The following is a 20,482-nucleotide window of genomic DNA, read 5'->3' as shown; positions in this document are numbered from 1 at the left end:
TGCCGGAGCTCTCCCCGTCCCCGGCGCCGCCGCCCCTCGCGGCAGGGCGGCTGCGGGGGTCCCGGCGCCCCCGCCCGCCCTCGCCCTCCGTGCTGCCGCCGTGCCCCGGGACCCCGGCAGTGGATGAGCCCGGCCCGGCCCGCGCAGCCCCGGGCGGCAGTGCAGGCAGCGCAGCCCGGTGGGGCGGCGGCGGTCCCCGCCGGCCTGAGGGAGCGCGGGCAGCCTCGGCGGGCCGAGGTCGCGGGGCGCTCGGCGGGCACCAGCCATGGGGTGTAGTGAGGTGAGGGCACTGCTCTGGAGAGTCGGCCTCTTCCTCCCCCTGCTGACAGCGCGCCCCGCCGCCGCCGGGCACGTCGCCAGCAACCACGGTGAGTGCGGGCGGCCGCGGGTGCGCTGCGGGAAGGGCTGCCCGCAACTTTCCGGCGGCCGAGGGCTGGGAGAGGATGGATGGAGGGAGCGGTCCGCACCTGCGGCCGCCGGCTCGGCACCTCCCGGCCGCGGACGGCAGCCGCGGGGATGCAGGACCGGGCGCCTCCCGGCGGCCACCCCTTCCTGCCGCCCCCAAAAGTTGGGGGTTTGCGGCCGGAGGAGCAGCGGGGCTCCGCTGCCGTCCCCCGCCGGGGAGAGCTCCGCGGCTGCCGGGAGCTCTGCGCTGTCGCCCCGGGCACCTGCGGCCGCTGGGGTGTGGGAGTGAGAGGAGGGAAGCGAAAGTTGCCTCCCGGCAAGGTGGAGCGGTAGCATCATTTTATTTGAAGTCTGGGTTTAAGGTTTGCTTCGGTCCTGCCGAACGCAGATGCTATAGAATGGGTTTGAGAGGGCTCATCGCGCCTTAGGGGGAATTGCTGTTGGTGAGCGAGCTGTTCAAAGGTGCTTGGCTGCCCTTAACACCTAATTTCTGCATACTCCGGGTTGATTGTCTGAAAAAAAAAAAAAAATTCAAAATCTTTGTAACAGGTGCATGCTCATCAGGTCGCACCGAAGACGATGTTTTAATTCTTCGGGTTGTGAGGTGTGTGTTTTAGAAAATTACCTCTGGATTAAGTAGGGAATCATCCTGTTCATAGGAATAAAAATGCATAGCACGCCCAGAGGATACAGTACTTTGTTAGGAAGAACTTAAAAAAAGAGCTCAGACCTGATTATGAAACATCATGTTACATGTTACCAAGCATCTGGATAGAGCAGAGAATTTCCTGAACTCCTTGTTTTATGTACATCTGTCTATTTAAGTTGCAGTGGATGCATCTATTCCCACAGCATGAGAGGCTTCTGTACCTTTAACATTATTTTTCTACAATTTGGCTTTTTTGAGGTTTTAGTGTGATGTGACTGAAAATACAGGAACTGAAGGGTAGCTCTCAATGTTGCTGCTGAAAGAAATTGCTTTACCTGCTATGTTGAAAGGAGCATTGTAAGTAACGGTGAAAGAAAACAAGCTGGGTTTAGTCGTGGAGTACTATGAAGTATATATTTCATGTGTTTTCACAGTTTTGTTCTGTAGTCCGTTTTCAGTGCTCTTTGTATCGATCTCAGTAACAGTAAAATCAGAGAATAAAATCTCTAGAAAACAGGGAAGAACTATAGTACGACCACAAAGCGCCTGTGCCATCAGGATGAGTTATGGCAAGGACATTCCAAGTTAGTACGATTCCTTTACTTCTCCCATGCTAAATGCGATGACTAATTCCTGTCTGTAATTGTAGAGCCTACAATCCTATCAAGGCTGATTTTTGCCCTTTCTTATGTCTTGGAAGACACCAGACTCTCACAGTGGCACAACCCAGTTTTCCTTTGATGTCAAAGGCATTAGTGCATTCTAATGTCTGCTGCATTATCACAAGGCCTAACACCACACATGAATGTGATTTTTGAAAAAGAAATTCTTGGTCTTGTAGAATAGCTAAGGGAGCATAAAAGCATCAAAGGCTTTTTATCAATTAATGCAACTTAGTTTAGGTTTCTAAACTAGTATTTGATATTCTGGGATTAAATTAGTAGTGTTTTAATAGTGTTTTTAAAGGATGGGAAAGACAGTTGCCAAAAGTCAGTGAGGCTTGAAGTGGTTTCTTGATGTAACTTTTTCTAAGAAGTCCAGGTGTTGTGGTGTTGGCTGCAGAGAGTACTGGTGAATTTCCTAACTTCTGAGTAACTTCTTTTTCTGCACTTTGCTTCCAAACTTCAGTAAAATCAGTGGCCTCTCACCTTTGGTACTGCCATATCACCATAGAAATCAAATAATGAATGTAACTCAACAAAACCCAAGTGAACTGAAAATGGACTGAATTAATACAGGTGCTTTCATACAAACCCCCCCACCTTGTTAATAAAATGCTATCAAAAAGAATCTGCTTTTAATGATAACTTCCTCTAGATCCAGGAATTGAAGGAAGGGAAATTACTACCAAAAAAAGTTGCCCATTCTGTAAACACTTAAATGTGGAAGGTTAAAATGCTGGTTACTAATACTTGGAATCTCAGCTGCAAAGAATTTATTAAGATCTTGTGAGAAAACATGACTACTTTAAACTTTCCTGAAGTGATATTTTCAGCATGCATGTCTTGAAAACATCTTTGCAAGAATTGCTGTTGCATTTTCACCTATTTTGTGTGTAGAAACATACCAGCATTAATAGTAGATTGCAAAGGAATGTCTTGTTTTGTTTCTTGATAGTTTGGGTGAAAAGGATGGAAGGGGAATAGGTTTATTAATCTGACTTGATAAACAGACAGCCCTTCCACTTCATTCTTAGTGGTTTGTTTCCTGTTATTAAGGAGGGATTTTCAGAAAAATAATATACTCTGGTCTTATAAATTGTTATTATAACCATGTTTGGATTAATCTTTTTTGGTCTTGTCAAACAGAAAGAAATATTTTTTTTATATATATAGCTGTAAGGCTCTTAGCTTGTCATTCTTCACCCAGTAAATCAATGTGTGGTGTCTTAGAGAATTTGCAGTTAGGCAGGCACAAACAATACTATTGGCAGAGAAGTGAACTTACTCATTCATCTTCATGGAGTGGTCAGTTCAAAAACATATTATGGCCATGCCAAGGGCTAATTTTTACTGCTCAGAAAAACCCTGTAGGGTTTGGAATGGCACAGGAGGAGTAACCACTGCAGTGTGTGGCAGAACTGCTTGGAACAGAGGGCTCAATTAATGTTGGAGGTTGAGTGCTTGCATGTTCATACACATTTGCAGAGGTTGTCCCTCACATCCAGTATGAACAGGCTGCTGTGCAAGAAGTTTCAGCATGCTGTGGGGTAGCTTTGTTCTTCGCTTGCCAGAACACCTCGAATTGGGCAATTGCTGTCAGACCTAAAATTACAGATCATGGCCCTGATCTGTGCAGCTCCTTGTGCAAAACTTGTGGGAGCTTTCAAGATAAAGGTCACACCAGGTAATGGCTCAACAGTTTCCTGTGCTAAGCATGCACACATAAATGTTTCTACATATATAAAAATCAGAAACCATATTTGTTTCTACGTATATGTCAACCAGAAACAGTTTCTGTACCCTGGCTCCTTTCAGGTTGTATCTGCCATTATGTATCACCAGACAATTAATTCCTGAAGCCAATTATAGAACTTGCAGAGTTTATAATGAGTCATGTCTATCAGTGAGGTGTAAAGAAGCTGTTGCTTTTTCAGTTTCCAGGTATCATTACTTCTTGTCAGGTTATGCAAGCATGGTCTTTTTATTCATACCTCTAAAAGGCACCTGCACTCATTTTTCTCCTCTTACAAAAAAGAAGTTGAAGTAAGAAATATTGTCAAATGTCAGTTCTGAAATTCATACAGCCTTTATTTTCACAATGATTACACTTGATGTAAATTGGGTGGCTCAAAGTAGGTAATAAAGCTTTTTGATTCTGGTAGCAAAATATCAGGTAGATTACTAATGACCTTGAGGTATTCATCAGTTCAAAGAAGTTGGCTCATTTTCATTCGCATATTTATTTTTACAGAAGTGCAGTCTAGGCAATCTTTCTGAATACAGAATTCAGATTTTTTTTTTTTTTTCTGTAGCAATAAAGAGACCAAGGACTAAGTGTGGAGAGATTGAAATTCTCTCTGAATGAAGCTGATGTTTTACTGCTAGGAAATATCTCTTACATTGAGGACTTGAAGTAATGTAGAAAGGCTGTGCTGCTGCCTGTGTTGTGCTAGTCCTGGGGAACTCTGATGTTCAGTTGTCCAGCTGATACTTTAATAAGCATTTACATCATTACAGAAACATGAGAAAGTTAAATAAACAAAGCTATTGCAGTAAATATGTCATTCCCTTTTCAGCATATAGATAAAATCATGAGCAAAATAATATTTTAGTTTCAAGTTCTTAAGAAAGTTTTATCAGTATTTTTACCCATGTGTAAAAATCCCACATCCATATGGACTTGTGTGCTAATGAAGGCATGGGAACCTCTGCAGTTGTAGATATGCATGAAATGACTTGTTATCCCAGAGCCTCCATTTGTATGCCATGAAATGAACAGATCTGCAATTAATGGTTCAGGATACATTCCTGGTGTTGTATATGTCAGTACGGATATTTTGTTAATTTTTTTTTTTTTTGGACAAATGAAATGATTGGTATGGAAATACTAAATATTAAGAATTGCATAGCTTAAGCAGACACAGTTTAAAACCAAATTGGTACAGCAGTTTTCATGTAATTTGCAGGAGTGAAAATACCACAGAGGAACTGAAGTGTTTCCTGAAATTTACCAATTTAACTCTCTGGTCAGATTTAATTTCCTCTGAGAAGTCAAAAAGTTTACCGAGGAGAAAGAGAGAAGGAAGAAGCATATAGGAAATTGAGTTTTTCTTCTTAAAATCTCCTCTGTCTTTGCCAATAGATACTTTTAGATCTTAACTCTGCTTGAGGGTTGTTTAGGGTATCTGGTGTTAAAATTTTCACTTGAGAATTTTAGAAAAGTCAAAAAGTTCAGCAAGTTGTTTGTCAGTAAGATACACAGTAAGTCAATACCCATTTTGTTGGCTCTTTTTTTTTTTTAATGAGAAGTTTAATGTTTAAAAATCTCATTTAACTGATGAGGGCTATTGCAAAAATTATGCATGTGTACAATATGAGAAGCCTTTTATTGTTCCCTATATCCCAGTATAGCATAGCTGGGTTAGGATATATTCCTATTCCAGCTGTGTGTGTTAGCTGGAATGTTTCATTAGGATCCTTGTATTTCCCCAATGTGATGCTGACACAAAGATGAGGCTGGCCTTGTGTTTGATATGCCCCTTAACATGCTGAACTCTGTGACAGAGAGAATGATAAAATGGATAACTTATTTATCCATAATCTATCCGGACCCCCAGAAGCCATGTTATAATGCAGGAGAGGTCAACAAAAAACTATCTGTTGTGAACAATTTGCCTTCAGAAGCTGTTTTTTAACTTGTAAATGATATGTCAGTCTTTATGATAAGGTGTTAGAACTGAGAATTACTGCTGAAAATATGTCTATCCCATGATAAAAACATGATTTTTTTTGCAGGATTTCTTTCTGAGCCATACAAAAAATGATTAAAATTAAACGGTGAAATTATCTTTACCTTGTTTGTTTCTCATAATCCCTTCAGTCTTCCTTAGGCTTATTCCATCTATCCTTATTTTAGTTCCAAGTATGGTTTCATTATCAATATTGCAACACCTTTTGTGTAGGTCAGCTATTGATCATTCCCACATCTAAGAATCAGTCTGTTCAAAATAATCATTAAGGAGAAGTCACTTCAGTTAATCCAGCGGCCATTTGTGACCTCAGTACTAATTTTAATGTGGTACAGAGCAAAGCTTAGAGACCAATCTTTTCTTTAAATAAACTGCATGTTCTATAGTTAAAGCTGGCTAATCCATTGTATTCAAAAACCCAAAAAGCCAAACCAAAACAAAACACAAAATTGTCTCAACAAAACCCAAACCAAAACCTCCTAAAGATTTTTCTAGTCAGTAGTTCTGCTGATTTGTCTCACCCATACAACATAATACTTCTTGAAGTCAGCATTTCTCTCACTTTGGCTAAATTCTGTCATCCTGTTTAAAAAAAAAAAAAAAGTGCTGAATACCTTGATAATTAATAATTAGAGATTTGTTAATTTTAATAAATGAAGGTATTTTAATGAGGCTGTAGATAATTTTATAGATGATAAAAAACCTCCGTCTAAACAATGCATGGGTATTTCTCCCCCTCTGGTTTATGAGACTGTACAAACCATTTTCTGCTCTTTAAACAATTGTTTTCCAGTAGGTCATAGTACTCCTCCACCTTCAAACCAGTAGCTGCTATTACTTTCTTTTATGGGTCTATTCTCATTCTAAATATATAAAGAATCAAAAGTTGTTCTGTGTTTTTAAAGAAAGGGGTATTTTGAGCATTAAATTAAGACTAGATTTTAAAAATGCTGTAATATTGTAGTATTGCTGTAGTATTGACATTTCTTTTGACAGTCAAGTAGGGTCAGGTCTTTAAAATTCAAAAGCACTTATTTAATGAAATAAGTGAAAGGAAATTTCATGAAAGGAAATTAAAATTTTCTTTCTGTAGAACAGTCAGAGGATTTAACATCTATTTTGCCTCTAAGTAGAAATTCCTGGTTTGTTTTTAGGTAGATTTCTGAGAAGCTGACAGATTTTTTTTCCTCCTGAGAGATGGTTTTGTTTGCTGTTAGTTGACTGAGTCCCAGACACTCTTTGAAGGTGTTTGGTGTTTGCTGACATTCTCCAAGAGGAGCAGCATCCCGTTAATGAGGAGAGGTGGGACAGCACAGGCAATACTTAGGTGAGAAGCAGTGACATAAACACATTAATCCAGAGAGAACATTTCAATCTATGGGAATGTTAACTGCACTGATAGCACAGCTTTCCTTGATGCCAACATGTTTCTGACATTACACAGGGTTTAGCTGTGTCGCTTCAGTGCAGAAGGAAAGGTGGGCAGCAGGCACAACCCCCTGTGGAGGTGCACGCACACAATGAGAACACAGTTAAAAGGTGAATTTGCTGGGAGCTCCACTGCCTCAATCCACTTAATGGCTTCTGCACCTAGAACAAAAGGGGAAAAGTCACATACAGCAAACAGTATCATTGATGCATGTAATGAGTGATTTGTTTTGGCTGGGGACCCTTGGTTAAGAGTGCACTTGCTGCTGTAATTTGTATTCTCTGTCTGCTGGTTGCTTCTTGCTTAAAATAAAGGAATAAAAGAACAAATTAGAAAGCATTCCATAACATAATGCATTAGCATTTTAATCTGGGTAAAAGTGAGACTCTTTCTGAATGTCCCCAGGCTAATTTATCAGTGGGTTTCACTTGCTGGTTTAAAACAAAATTTATAGGAAAAAGAATTTTGCTAACACTTAGAATTGTTTAAATATATTTTGGACATATAAAAAATCAAAGGGGTCCTAGTAATTTTCTTCTGTAGCGCTTCCAGTATTTTTGGCTGGAAATTGATTGCATGGAAAATATTTGGATGAAGGATTCATACTTCAAAAGGTGGTTTGAATTCAGCACTTTCTGCTAAACAAAGTGGGACCATACAGAAATGCACAATGTTTTGCTCTCAGTTGTGTGTGGCTGCTGAAGACCTTTGAAAAGGAAAGCAAAGGAAATGTAAAACCTTTCTCTCTGGTAGATTGCTTTTGTTTGCATTGTAGAAGTTGCTAAACACCCACTTAGAGGATTATTTTAGATTTAATAATTTAGTTTAGTGGACTTTTTTTGTTGGAGGACCATTTAATTTAGGTAAATATGAATACTGTTAGCATTTAGGAATGGAGAAAAGGGACGAGAGTTTCTCAGACAAACTCTCTCTTAGCCTCCATCAGATGTGATGGGAGCCCAAACTCTATTGCTGTTGAGACAAATGTAGGATGCTTACTCTTTGATTTTGGTATGTGGTAAAAAAGTAATGAAGTTATAGATTTCCAGACATAGAATTTCAGAAAGAGTTAAGCCAATTCTCTTAAGAAATAGTGATACACATCTCAAGGTAAGGGTAAGAATTTGCCTTTGTAAGATGGTGTTCTCAAAGCAGGCAGAGTGATTGGGTGCACTACACAGAGGAAAAATGGTCCACTGGAGACAAGTATTATATAAAAGCTTCATCTGAAGAAATCTGGGATTCCAAAAGGCAACCAGGAAATCAGATGGGATTCTGTGTCATTTTAGTGGTTCCTCTTGATGCAGATGAATATAATGGTGTTATATACTCCAGTTTTTCTAGTGATTATCTAAAGAACATCTTGTCTAGTGTAGAAAGATGAGTGCTGGTGTTTGGAAGGAATCCAACATTTTCTGTCACTGTTGTTTAATCCAAGGTTTTGTGCAAACTTTAGGTTGCATGCAGAGTTCTTTTTTCAGTGTTGGATCTCTTGAAAACTACTATTTTCACAATATTCTTTTGAGTAAGCCTTCGTGTCTGTATAGCACTGATCTGAGAAGATAGTGGCCAAAGCTTTTAGTTTAGATGACTAGTCTGTGACACCCAGTGCAAATCCCAAAGAATTAGTTTTTGATGTGCTCAGATGTAGGTGGCAGAGGTAGATACAGCACCTTGGCTTTCAGTGTGGTCTTCAGTGAAACTTGTTATTTTTCTTCATGTCCATAACTAACTTGTTCTCTGCTAGGAATGCCGTCTTCCTGTTTTAAAAATCCGTGATATATCAAAATTCAGTTTCTCAAAATGCTCACAGCAGATGAAGTAGGTTTGTACCCAACAAATAAATACCTGAAACCTTCTTGCCATTTTGTGTACCTAGTCTCTTAAAAGCCTTCCTGACGGCAGGCTCTGAACCTCCCAGCAGGAGCCTTGGCCAGCTGGCCCAGGGGGCTGTTTGACTCCCACTGTCAAGGGAACCAAGTCTCTTTGATGAAGACTGAGCCACAGGGACTACTTCAGCTCTGCCTTTTCCTGACTTTTGGATGTGGGAGTTGCTAATCTCGTTAGGGTAAAAATGTAGGTAATACAAACTTTCCTACTACAAATTCTATACTTTGAAAGCTTCATTTTTTTTTTCTCTGCCTCTTCAATATCATTTACCTAGGGTGCTTTATTTAGACTGACAGTGCAATCCTCTACCAAATCACCTGAATTACTTAAGGCAAGAGAGCTGCCATCTTCCAGGGTGTCAGCATTAGATGATAATAAAAACCTTCACTTTCCATGTAGTTTACATTAAACAACAAAGGAATTTTGAAACTTGCATGCTCCATGTTTAAACTCCATGTTTCGAAGGCTAAAAACTCTGTTGGAAGTTCAAAGAGTTTATTAAAAACAATAATGTAGAGGAGACCAATGGAGTCAGACTTGTAGGGAGTTTGCTGCACTTTTACTTTCTCATGGCATCCCTTCAGCATCACTTAGTACATGAAAAGTTCCAGTAATGCTCATCCTATTCACTTTACCACTAATAATTTTATTATTACCACTTACAAATTTTATAACAAGTAGTTTGGATTGTAAGTAAGGCCTTATCATTAGTAGGTTTCCATTACTTTAAAGCAAATTAGGAAATTATTTTCAATAGCTCTCATCTGACAGATGCATTTTATACTTGAGAGATGTGCCTGAAGAAATAAAAGCTGATGGAGATTTGTGTCATAGATGAATATTTTGAAAACAAAAAAGATGATCAATAATAGATTAGGCTTGATTAGATGTTGACATTTAGAACTGCACATAGATTATGTTAAATGTAGTGACAAGAGACAGTGTTTTTCTTGATTTGCATTTATCCCTCAATTTGTGGTTCAGGTGGATCATGGGACACACATTGTAAAGGTTAATAGATAAATTACCATATAGCTCGTCTGATTGTTCAGGCTTCAGCGTGGAGGGCTGGATGGTTTATAATCTAGTTTGTTTTATGTGGAACAGAAATTGTTTAATTCTTTTTCTATGAAGTTCTGAATTGCTTAAGTGTTAGATGAGTCCACAATACCCCTACAGCTTCTGAGTTTTGCTGAAATCTCTATATCATGGTGTGGTTGCATTGACAGAGATCCTGGTCTGGTCTTTGTTTCCTCTCCCAAGCTGTCAGTATTATTTCCATGTTATTTGAGTAAATGTGAAATGTGGCCTTTTGATAAAAATGTCATTCTTAAAACCCTGTGAAGATACTTGGCCTAAGTATATTCTTCACTTGTACAGATACCTCAAAACAGGAGTTTTCAGTGTCTTTTTTTAGCAGATACATTAGTGTTCCCTACAGCTTTCCTTACTATCCATCAATGTGGTTAGTAACTATGTGTGTTGGTGTTGCTGGAATCAAATTACTTCGTTTTTGTAAGGAACTCACCCTTTAAATTGGTTCCAGTAATTCACCTGAAATTCCAGAAGTAAGAATAAATTAATGAATGAATTAACGAAAAAAATCCCCTAATAGCCATTTTCCCTGCACAAAGATAATTTACTGTATGTCCATTTGTATACAAGGATGGCTGAAGTGAATCATCTGTAACTGCACTCCGCTGTGTAAATAAAATCAAGGGTACACTGTAATTCAAAGATGCAGTGTTTGGTTTATATAAAAAAATACCCTTCAGTTACGCATTGCTTAGTTAAGGGTCTTCTTTTCTATAGTGTCTGTAGGAAAGGAGAAAGTTAATGAGTTGCTGTTCAGTCTGTGGAAAGTGGAATTGAAGAACTGCCCAATCTTTTGCAACAATTTATTTTGCCTTTAACTGTGATTTTGTGTTCTTGAGTTTCTCTCTGATCCAAGTGATTCTTTTTCTGATATCTGGTGTTCTTATCTCCAGATGGGATGCGATTGCACCAAATTCAGTGAATGCATCATCCAAATTACCTGATTATTTGAGTTGTCAGGTAGTAGCTCAGGTTGACTTCACAGTTATTCAACATGGACAAAAAAATTACTTGAAATATTTGGGTTTTGGGGCCTTTATTGCATGGGACATATGTTAGAAGTTTTTTGATCTGGTTTACACTAAGAGAAAACTATTAAAAGAAATGAAGAAATAGTCTTGCCATGACATGCTTTATGAATAAAGGAAAAATATTTTTGGTGAGCTTCATGGAGGTAGTGTTCTTTGAGCAGAACATTTATGCAGTTGTGAGGCACATCAGTATGATTTTCATTACACTAAAGTAATGAATTTTTATGACTAAAGCTAAAATAGGAGTGAGCCATCCTTTATTCAGATGGTGAGATGGAACAGTACATTTCTGATAAGGGAGAGGAGGGGAAGGAAATAGGAAGAAAGAAGAGAAGATAAAAAATAATCTAATTTTCTGATTTTCTTATGTGAATATTGTAATTTACAAAATTTTGAGTCTAGTCTGGTGGTAAAAAAAAAAAAAAAGTTTATACAACAATCTGTAGCTATACGCATAGAGATTTGTAGACTCCAAACAGGTTTAAGTGCTTTTAAAAATGTACATAATTTAAAAAATATAAAAATTAATTTAATTCCAGTGTAAGGTAGGAAAGAAATGTTATCAACTTGAATCCATTGATTCTATTTTTATTGCTGAAAACTGCTACAGTTCATAAAATGCAGTTTTACAGGCTATTAGTCCATAATGTGGATTATGCCCTTTGGACACTTATGTTGAAGATAAATGCAGTAGTTTGGAGAGATCTGTATTGAAATTCTGTGAAGAGGGTTCTGTTATTATTTAAGTTCCTTTTACTGTGAACAAAAAGTAAATGGGTCGGAGGGAAAGGTGACCCTTAGCTTCCAACAGGAAAGGGTCAGTTTGTCATTGAGGAATTGGCTTCATTTCCATGTAAGTGAGGAAAATAGGTTGCTGAAACATTACTGGTAATTAAAGTGTTTTTTAATTGTTCTTGAGAGAAATAATTGTATTTGCATTATAGTGATATAATTTTTATTTAGAGTGAAAGATTATTTACAGTGCAGTTACCCCAGTAACGCAGGGTTGGGAAAGAGCTTTCTTCCCACAATCAAATGCCTCCATTGATGCTGTATAAAATTATTAATTTTCATCTTCAATCTAGTTAAGCCATGTTCCCTCATTGCTCCTGTTGGAAGGTTGTTCTGAACTTCAGTGCTGTGAAATTCAAATACGTTTATGGACTGCATTTATTAGTGAGTGGTGCTTATGCTTATACTTGCGCTGACTTTGTCTCAGAACTCAAGAACACCTTTCCATTCTCATCTTTCATCCTGCTCACTATTATAGCAGAAGTCACCTCTCTCGGGTTTTGGTGTGGGGTTTTCATCTTTTACTCAAGAGATTTTTGATCTCTGTGACAGTTGCAGTTGCCTTTGCTTAATCTTTATCCTGTTTAATTCACTATTTCTTGAAAAAAAAAGAGATGGCCAGAACCACATACAGCTTTGCTGGTGGGATTTTGCTGGTACTTTGTGCAATAGTAGTATTCTTATCATTCTGAATATTGGACAGTTTCTGTGATTTTTGTCTGCTTCATTCCCATGTTGTTGCATTGGATTGGTTGGATTGGTCCTTGGTTGGCTTGTCAGCAGTTAATATGCAGATGTCTTATCTTCTCTGGCTGCTTTTAGATTCCCATTTCATGAAGGAATTCTGCTTGACCCCCCTTGGATTGTCTGATATTTTATATTTATATCCTTTCTTCCTTATTATCCCAGAAATTATTCCTTCTCTCCCCATAGCCTCCCCACCATAGCATGTCAGCCTTCAGTTGAGTTGACAATGCCTCCCGACTGTTCCATGACAAAAAATCCCATTAGACCAAGCTTATCCTGGACAAGGAAATTACTTAAATAACAAATAATATCAGTCTCATGACTTATTTTTGAGGAATTGCACCACAAATTGCACAGGTAAATCTATTTGTCTCAAAACCCTGTCTTTTATGAACTTGCTCACATCTTTAGCTCTGTATTTAAAGCAGCTAAAAACTCTTCTACAACTTCTTTTAGTTTTCTAATCCAGACTTATTTCTGACATTTATACAATGAAATGTACATGATAGGCTAAAATATTCACTACCAATATGGTGGTGTCATGCAATCAGTAGCTTCATTCCATCTTAAAAGAAAACATAAATAATTTTTATAAATTCAAAACACTTTTTTGTTCGTATAATTCTGAATTAATGCTGAAAGAAGTACTGCTTTCTTGAAGTCACATTGAATGAAATTATCCTCAAATTCAGCTGTAATTTTACTTTAATGCATTATAATTCAGATGTCAGCTTTTTCTTCCATAATTTGATTTTGCTTGGCTATTAGGATTGCTCAGTGCTTACTCTGTTTTATTGCTTTTAGATGAAATAAATTAAGCTGTGTAGCAATAGAAAAGATAATATTCATTGTTATAAATTTGGTATTTACATGAATGAAACATCTTAAATTCCCACTTCATCTGTTTTAAATTAAGTATGAGATTTAAATCACTTGATCTGATTGAGAGCAAGCACTGGAAATGAAGGGATTGTGGGCAATCAAAAAAGCACTCTGAGATTCTGATCAAGGCATTCATTATTGGTGGTGGGAAACAACACTAAACAATAATTGATTGCATTATGGAGAGTGTAGAGAAACCTGCCACGACAAAATATTCTATTCATGGGCTGAGAATGATTTTGAACAGGTGGAAAGTGAGAGCAATAGTATTTCCAATTGCTCAGGTATGGTGGTCACTAACTCTAGTAGAAAAGGGGCCTTTGGATCAGTTTGAATTTATGAATTTTGTGTGATAAATTTGTATTCAATTTTAAATGCTATCCCCCTTTACAGTTGTTCTTTTAACTAGGGCTGTAATCATATATTTAATTTTAAGCATAAAACGTTTCCTTTTAACTCTGATTATCTCCATCTGACTCTTTATAATCCTCAGTAATTCTTTTTATAGCCAAAAAAATCAACCCCATACATAAGGTAAAAAAAATTCTTGGCCTGAAACTATTCATAGATCCAAGAGTCTCAATTAAATCTATGCTAACTCTCTCAAGGATGTTGTTCACTCCAGAATAGCTCTGTCATTATTGAAAATGATACCTTGCTTCTTGCAGACAGCCTTCTGCCATGCAGTCTGAAATGAGAAGTGAAGACAGCTTCAGTTGTCTTAGTTTTAGTGTGTCTGGTAAATTGCTGCATTTTGCAAGACAGTGATTTAGATTTTTACACAGATCAGTTACTTACAGCAATTTAGAATTTTACACTAATCAGTTGCTGATGATATATTTTGGATTCCAGCTACCGTTGTGGTGACAGGTTGTTTTAATGGAAGCAAATCTGTGCAAAACCTGTTAGCTGCATCCGTTTTCCAGCTCCTGCCTCATTCCTGATGTGCAAAGGATAATAATGTTTCTTTTCAACTGTCAATGTTGTCTTCCTGTACAACCTCTAAATATGTTACCACTTCTCAGTACCCCTCCTGACTGTGTAGCATTCTCCAATCCCTGTTTTCCTTCAACCCCAGTTCTGCCTTCTGTTGTGAAGTTTTTTTGCTTTTCAGCATAACGTCTCTCTTTCTTTCTGGTTTAAATTGAAAGAGGGTAGATTTAGATTGGATATAAAGAAGAGATTCCTTACTGTGAAAGGGATGTGAAAGGGTGGTGAAAGACTGGCACAGATTGCCCAGAGGAGCTGTGGCTGCCCCATCCTTGGGAGTGTCCAAGGCCAGGTTGGATGGGGTTTGTAGGAATCTGGGATAGTGGAAGATGTCCCTGTCAGTGCAGCTGGAATAGATAATCTGTAGAGGACCCCTCTGACCTGAACTGTTCTATAATTCTATAATTCTGTGGTATGCTAGATAGCCTTCCCAGAACAAAATGAGCACTTTCATTATGTTGTAGTCTTCAGATAGGAGAAAAAAAAATTTTTTTTTTTAATATTGCCTATTTTTTCGCTTAATAGAGTAACTCATCCCCACAGTCATGGTACTGTTTCTGGCCTTCATGTATGCTCAGACATTTCAGGCAGAATGGCAAAAGAGGGGAATAAAACAGTTTTGAAGAAAAATGTCATAAAGCACTTTTTAATTCAAACATTTCCTTTGTGGTAATTATTGACATATAAAGGTTCCTGTTTTCTTCACTGGCAGTGTGCATGCATTATTATACAGTCTATATTTGGCATTGCCTGCAGAGTCCCTGGGCAGTGCTCCAGCCATCCTCAGTGACATTGCTCCTGCATCACTGGGTTGTGTAACAGGCACTTTAGTCTCAAGTAGCCCATTGAAGTGGTGCTTTGAGCTAAGTCCCTGAGAGCTGCTGCCTTTCCAGCACTTGACTACTGATGCAATGCTGTACCTGTCTAAATTACCTCTTGCGCTACAGAAAATCTGAAAAAGAGCCCTTAAAAAATGAAAAGCAGTCTTTTTACTTTCACTTCTTGATGTGAAATTAGAAAAATTAATTTATTTTATCCAATTAGATTATTTCATGTACAAAAGTAAAAAGAAGGGTAACTATATTCTGTGGAATAGGAGCCCAGTTACTCAACAGTTTACTACATAAATGATGGCATTCTCAGATCTATTTAATGCTCTTCAGTTATCTTTGAAATTTAAATCTCCATTAATGTGTATTAAAAGTATATAATTCAAAGCTGAAAGTCTCTGCATAGTAGAGGTGGGTACTCCATACTGTCCAGTATTTTAAAGTAATTTGATCTTTGGTTAGATAGTCAGACTTATTTCCTGTCAAGTAAGTGACAAGATGCTGTATATTTATTTGTTTATAATGTTAAAAGTATTGCAAACTTGATTAACTGATAAAAACAGTTGAGCCTTCATGTTGATGTTCCACTGTACATAAAGAGACCAAGATTTTTTAAAGCCACTGATTGTTGGTATGTACTTTAGCTTGACAGCATGACCTAGCACCTGTAAAATGTTCATGCTGTGAAAACTGGGTGCTTGACACCATAAATTATAAATTAAAAGTTAGTGGAAGAAGGGACAGACTGACAAAGTGGAACAGAGAATTACAAAGCTCAAAAACATTAAACTGACTGGCTGTGTGGATATTTAATCAAAGGAGATAAAAAATGTTTTAACGTAATGAATACGAACCTAGAAGATATCTCTGTGAATATTTGTCACGAGATTAACAGCTCTGCTTTCTAAGAGTTGCATTTATTTTGGCATATTTTTGAGGCTCTGCATTAAAAGAAAAGCAAACATGTAATATAGCCAAATGTTAACCTCATTTTCCAAGTTGCCTTTATGTTCCATCCCAGAAGGTTTTTTTAATATAATTTCTGCTAAACTCCTACTCTCTATGTCATGGTCACTTTCTGACTACAGAAGTAAGGCCAAGCGTATTAAGTATTTCTCTTCTCAGGCAGATAACTTATCAAACAAACAAGATACCACTTCAAGAAGCAAAGGAGAAAAAGTGATCCATTTGCTTGAGAGCGTTTTACATGCTTGAAAGTCATGGCTGCTTCTGCTTTGATATGCCCAAATCTTGTGGCTCTGCTGATGACTTTCCTCATCTACTGACAGCTAAAGTCATTACTAACCACATAATCTCTATCCAGCAGAAAAAAAAAAAAACCAACAAAAAAAACCCAACAACCAAATGTAGCATTAAGAGTCCTCCTCTAGCCTTTGTCTGTCACTTTCTTCAGTGTCATTGTTGATACATTGCAAGTACAAGGCAGCCACTTACTCAGTACCTCAGGTGGGATGGAGAGCAGCATCAAAAAAAAGTAAAAACCTTGTTGGTTGAGATAAGAGTAGTTTAATAATTGAAGAAAAGTAAAATGTAATATTATAATAACAACAACAACAATAATAATAATAATAATAATGGTGATGAAGAAGAACAGCAGTTGGAAACAAAAAGAGAGATAAAAGCTAAGAAAAAACCACTTGCTCATCTCTGTCCAATGCCCAGCCTGTTCCCAAGCACTTCACAGCCAACACCCTTCAGGTAACACATGGAGCATGATGTTGTGGGGTGTGGAATATCCCTTTGGCCAGTTTGGATCACTTGCCTTGGCCATGCTCCCTCTCAGCTTTTTGTGCACTGGCAGAGCATGAGACACTGAAAATTCCTGGACTTGGGTGAGCATTACCCAGCAGCAACCCAAACATTGCTGTGTTAACTTTATTATTCCCATACTAAATCCAAAACACAGCACTGCACCAGCTGCTAAGAAGAAAATTACCTCTATCCCAGATGAAACCAAGACACTGGGTCAGCAGGGAGATCAGGGAGCATGTCTTATTGTTTTATTAAGAAATACTAACTTTATCCTGTTTGTGTGGCAATGCCATAGGTCTGGAGTGGATGATAATAAATATCCTGTCACTTCTGGAGGCCAATTTGTATGTCTTGTGGATGAATTCTGAGTGGTAGTCCAGACTACAGCTCTGCAACAGATGGGGATTGAAAACAGTTGTGCTTTCCCACCCTCTACACCACTTCATACAGACAATTTTAACTTTCGTGTTAGCTGGGTAAAGCAGGCAAGTCAGGATCTGCCATTTCTGGGCTGGATTTTTGCTTTGCTTTCTGCATTGTAGCTTTTCTGCCTGCAAAATAAGGACAACCCCATTTCATTTTTTATTATGTAAAAATATGGACTGGATGTAAGTAAACTCTGATTTAACTGCCTGGAGTTAGAAAGTTAGGCTGAGCTACAGAAATAGTAGACGACGAGAATGGTAGAGAGTGGCTTTACTGTTTTGTCTTCAGTGGGTGGGTCTGTGCAATGCAGAAGAACCCTCCTTCATGTTTCATGTCTGGAACATCTCTGACTGTTGTTCCCATGTCTGATTTGCCTGTGTGAGAGTTTCAGACTCCCAGTTCTTGCTCTCAGCCCGTCTGAAGCAGCTCTGAACATACCACCCTCAAAACCCTCAAGGGCTCTGCCAAAAATCCTCCTCTGGTTCCTTATCTTATTTCTTAAGCCAGAGATTCTCAAACAGCTCTTCATGGGGCTCTGCTGCCAGTCAAACACAAACTTCAGTTTTTTCAGCCTTTGTTCCTCTCCTAAGATTTGCCTGTTCTGTTACTTGGAGTCACCAGACTGCTAATTTTTCATTATGGTTATTAAGTGACTACTTGAGTAAGCAGTGCCCATCTGTCCTCTCAGTCCCTATTTGTGACATTATCAGCTGTTCTCTTCAAAACTTCTTTCTTTCAAGGGACTGCTGTGGAAGACTCTACACTTCTCACTCCACTTAAAAAGAGACAGATTATGAGGTTGAAAGGTATTTCTGCATCAACCTTCCCAGGTATTCATTGGGAAAAGGCAGCAAACCTTTGCAGTGCCATTTCGTTCTTTACTATTATGGAGGCTGTGTCTTTGGATCAGAGCAGGGCAAGGAAGAATGAGTGCCTAAGGTGGATTTGATTATGCCCATGAACTCTAGAGGGAAGTTTCTACCCCCCTTGAAGAGGAATTCCCAAAGAGTATGGAGTATAGGAGCAATAGCCATGGAGTTGTTAACTTCATAATTAGTCTGACAGTTATGTATAGGTATTGTTATAATTTTCCAAAAGCTTTTCCAAAAGCTTTTGTATGTTGGGTTTTTTCCACTTATGGATGTTGTGACATTAATTTTTTGTTTGTTTTATCACCACCCAATACAAGTATTAAAGTAAAAGACAGAAAATAAACTGCTTGTAAGAATGCAGAGGAAAAAAGGTTAACAGCAAAGTGAAGAATATTAAATTTAGCATTAGTCCCAACCTAAGAGAATTGGCTTCAACACGCAAGTCATTTACCAGTGCAAGGAAAGATAAATCTGTCTGAATTTCAGTTGTTTCTAATTTCCCTAATGAAGATATACTTAGGTTAATAAACAGGGCTGACAAAACTGTCAGGTATTTGTGTTCATTTAGGAAATGCTGCCCAGTAATCTACTGTTGACATGAACGTGATGGTGAATTGAATATCAATTAGTATTTTCAAGGCAGAATGAAAATTATGAAGTAGAGCAGCTAGGCTCCCATCATCATTTTGTGACTTTTTTTATCAGGATTAGCTCTTGATCTTTTTGTATTACACATGTGAAACCAAAAACATAGAAAATTAATACAGGTCTGGTTGTGTTTTCTGGAGCTGTGAACAGCATTAATTTATCTCACTTCATTTTAACAGCAGTCTCTGCTGTAAAGGAGTATCTTAAAGCTGAGTCAGTGGTAAGAACACATTGTTTCCCTGGTACCTAAACTCCTTTTTTCCCCATCTCATTCTTTGAGAGGAGCACATTAAAGTGGATCAATCTGTCTCTGCCTGCCAGGACTTCCTCAGTTCTGTGCTGGCTGCCTGTCCTGCAGGGCTGACATTGCAGAGCTCAGCCCCCTCTGGTGCATTACAAACGTGGGAGTTTGTAATCCCTCCTGGCTGAGCCGTGCATTTCACAACCTTCTCCTGCCTTGCTTTCCTGCCTGAAAATGCACTGATCAACAAAATCACTTTGAAATCACTTTGACACTGCTCTTGGGGAAAAAGCTCTGTTGCAGGCTAGGAGAGATAGGACATTACCTACTCATTTTCCATTCCACAATTACCTGAGGAAAACTTGGGGCCTCATCTATTTCTGAGGTAAGCCCATTTATGTTGGATGTGAGAATGCTTTCTTTTTACCTCAGTAGTTTTATTTTTTCTTGTTCTGATGAGTAAGACTCACATGGGAGAAGCAAGTGCCTATGTGAGACCTCAAAATAGGAAATGTTTACAGCTGTCCTAGAGCAAAATAAGCTGCTGGGTGGCAGAATAAGTAGTTAGGATCTAGCCATATAGAATTTGGAATTGTGACTGCTATCCTAGAAAGATTTCAGTGCAGAAATTGTCATGTGTTTCTGCACTGACAGATTTTCTCTATGCATTTGGTGCCAATGAATGTATCAAGTGGATTTCCAAGGCTTCATCTGGTATTCGTGAAATAAAACTTGGAATCCACCTTACTGGGGAAGACTGTATCTATTATTGACTGTTATTACATGCCTTTAACTGATAAATTGTTGAATTTCTCCCACCACTGTGACATCTTTTCCGGAGTTATAGACAGGGATTAAAATAATGGAAAGAAACAGAACACAAAATAGTGCTGTTATTTCTTGTGGGTGAAAGGATTCATGTTGATTGAAAATAACTCTTGTCTTAGATATTTATAAATTGTCATTTACAGTAATTGATTATCAGATATTTTGATAGGTGTTCAAAATATTGCAGTTGCTTCTTTTACAGTGAAATGGCATTGGTAAGGGAGGAAAAATGCTCTTGTTAAAATATATTTGTGGTTGTAAACTTTAAACCTTGAAGTTAACTTAGAGCTTGCCACTTTTTAAAAAAATCTGCATTTAAATCTCACTTTCAGAAAGACAGGTGTAACTGATGTAACTGAGGGGTCTGCAATGGTTGGTGATGCTAATAATGATACAACATGAGAATAAAGGGGTTCATGTTGATTTTTAACATGAGAATGGAAGAAAGTATAAAAAAAAGGGTGTAATAAAACTGAAACGTTGAGTATGAAAATGTTGTTTTCCATTCCATAGAGAGATGGAGCAGTAGGGTTACATCTTCTC

At 38.2% G+C, this 20,482-nt stretch overlaps 1 protein-coding gene across 6 annotated transcripts in view; it reads left to right on the top strand.

Moving 5' to 3' along the window:
- The first annotated feature begins 228 nt into the window (after positions 1-228).
- The window catches only part of EPHA6 (EPH receptor A6), a 380,709-nt gene continuing 360,455 nt past the window's right edge, over positions 229-20,482 (top strand). For 5 of the 6 annotated variants that reach the window (XM_072923993.1, XM_072923978.1, XM_072923984.1 and 2 more), the window contains exon 1: positions 234-368. In XM_072923993.1, the coding sequence (XP_072780094.1) occupies positions 266-368 (103 nt within the window). In that variant the 5' untranslated portion in view covers positions 234-265. Of the gene's footprint in view, positions 369-20,482 lie in introns of all 6 variants that reach the window. The other variant, XM_072923989.1, reaches the window with a different exon arrangement.

This window comes from Taeniopygia guttata, chromosome 1 (assembly GCF_048771995.1).
Source record: "Taeniopygia guttata chromosome 1, bTaeGut7.mat, whole genome shotgun sequence".
Classification (NCBI taxonomy): domain Eukaryota; kingdom Metazoa; phylum Chordata; class Aves; order Passeriformes; family Estrildidae; genus Taeniopygia; species Taeniopygia guttata.
The sequence above is the reverse complement of the archived record's forward strand: the minus strand, read 5'-3'. Positions and strand labels throughout refer to the sequence as shown.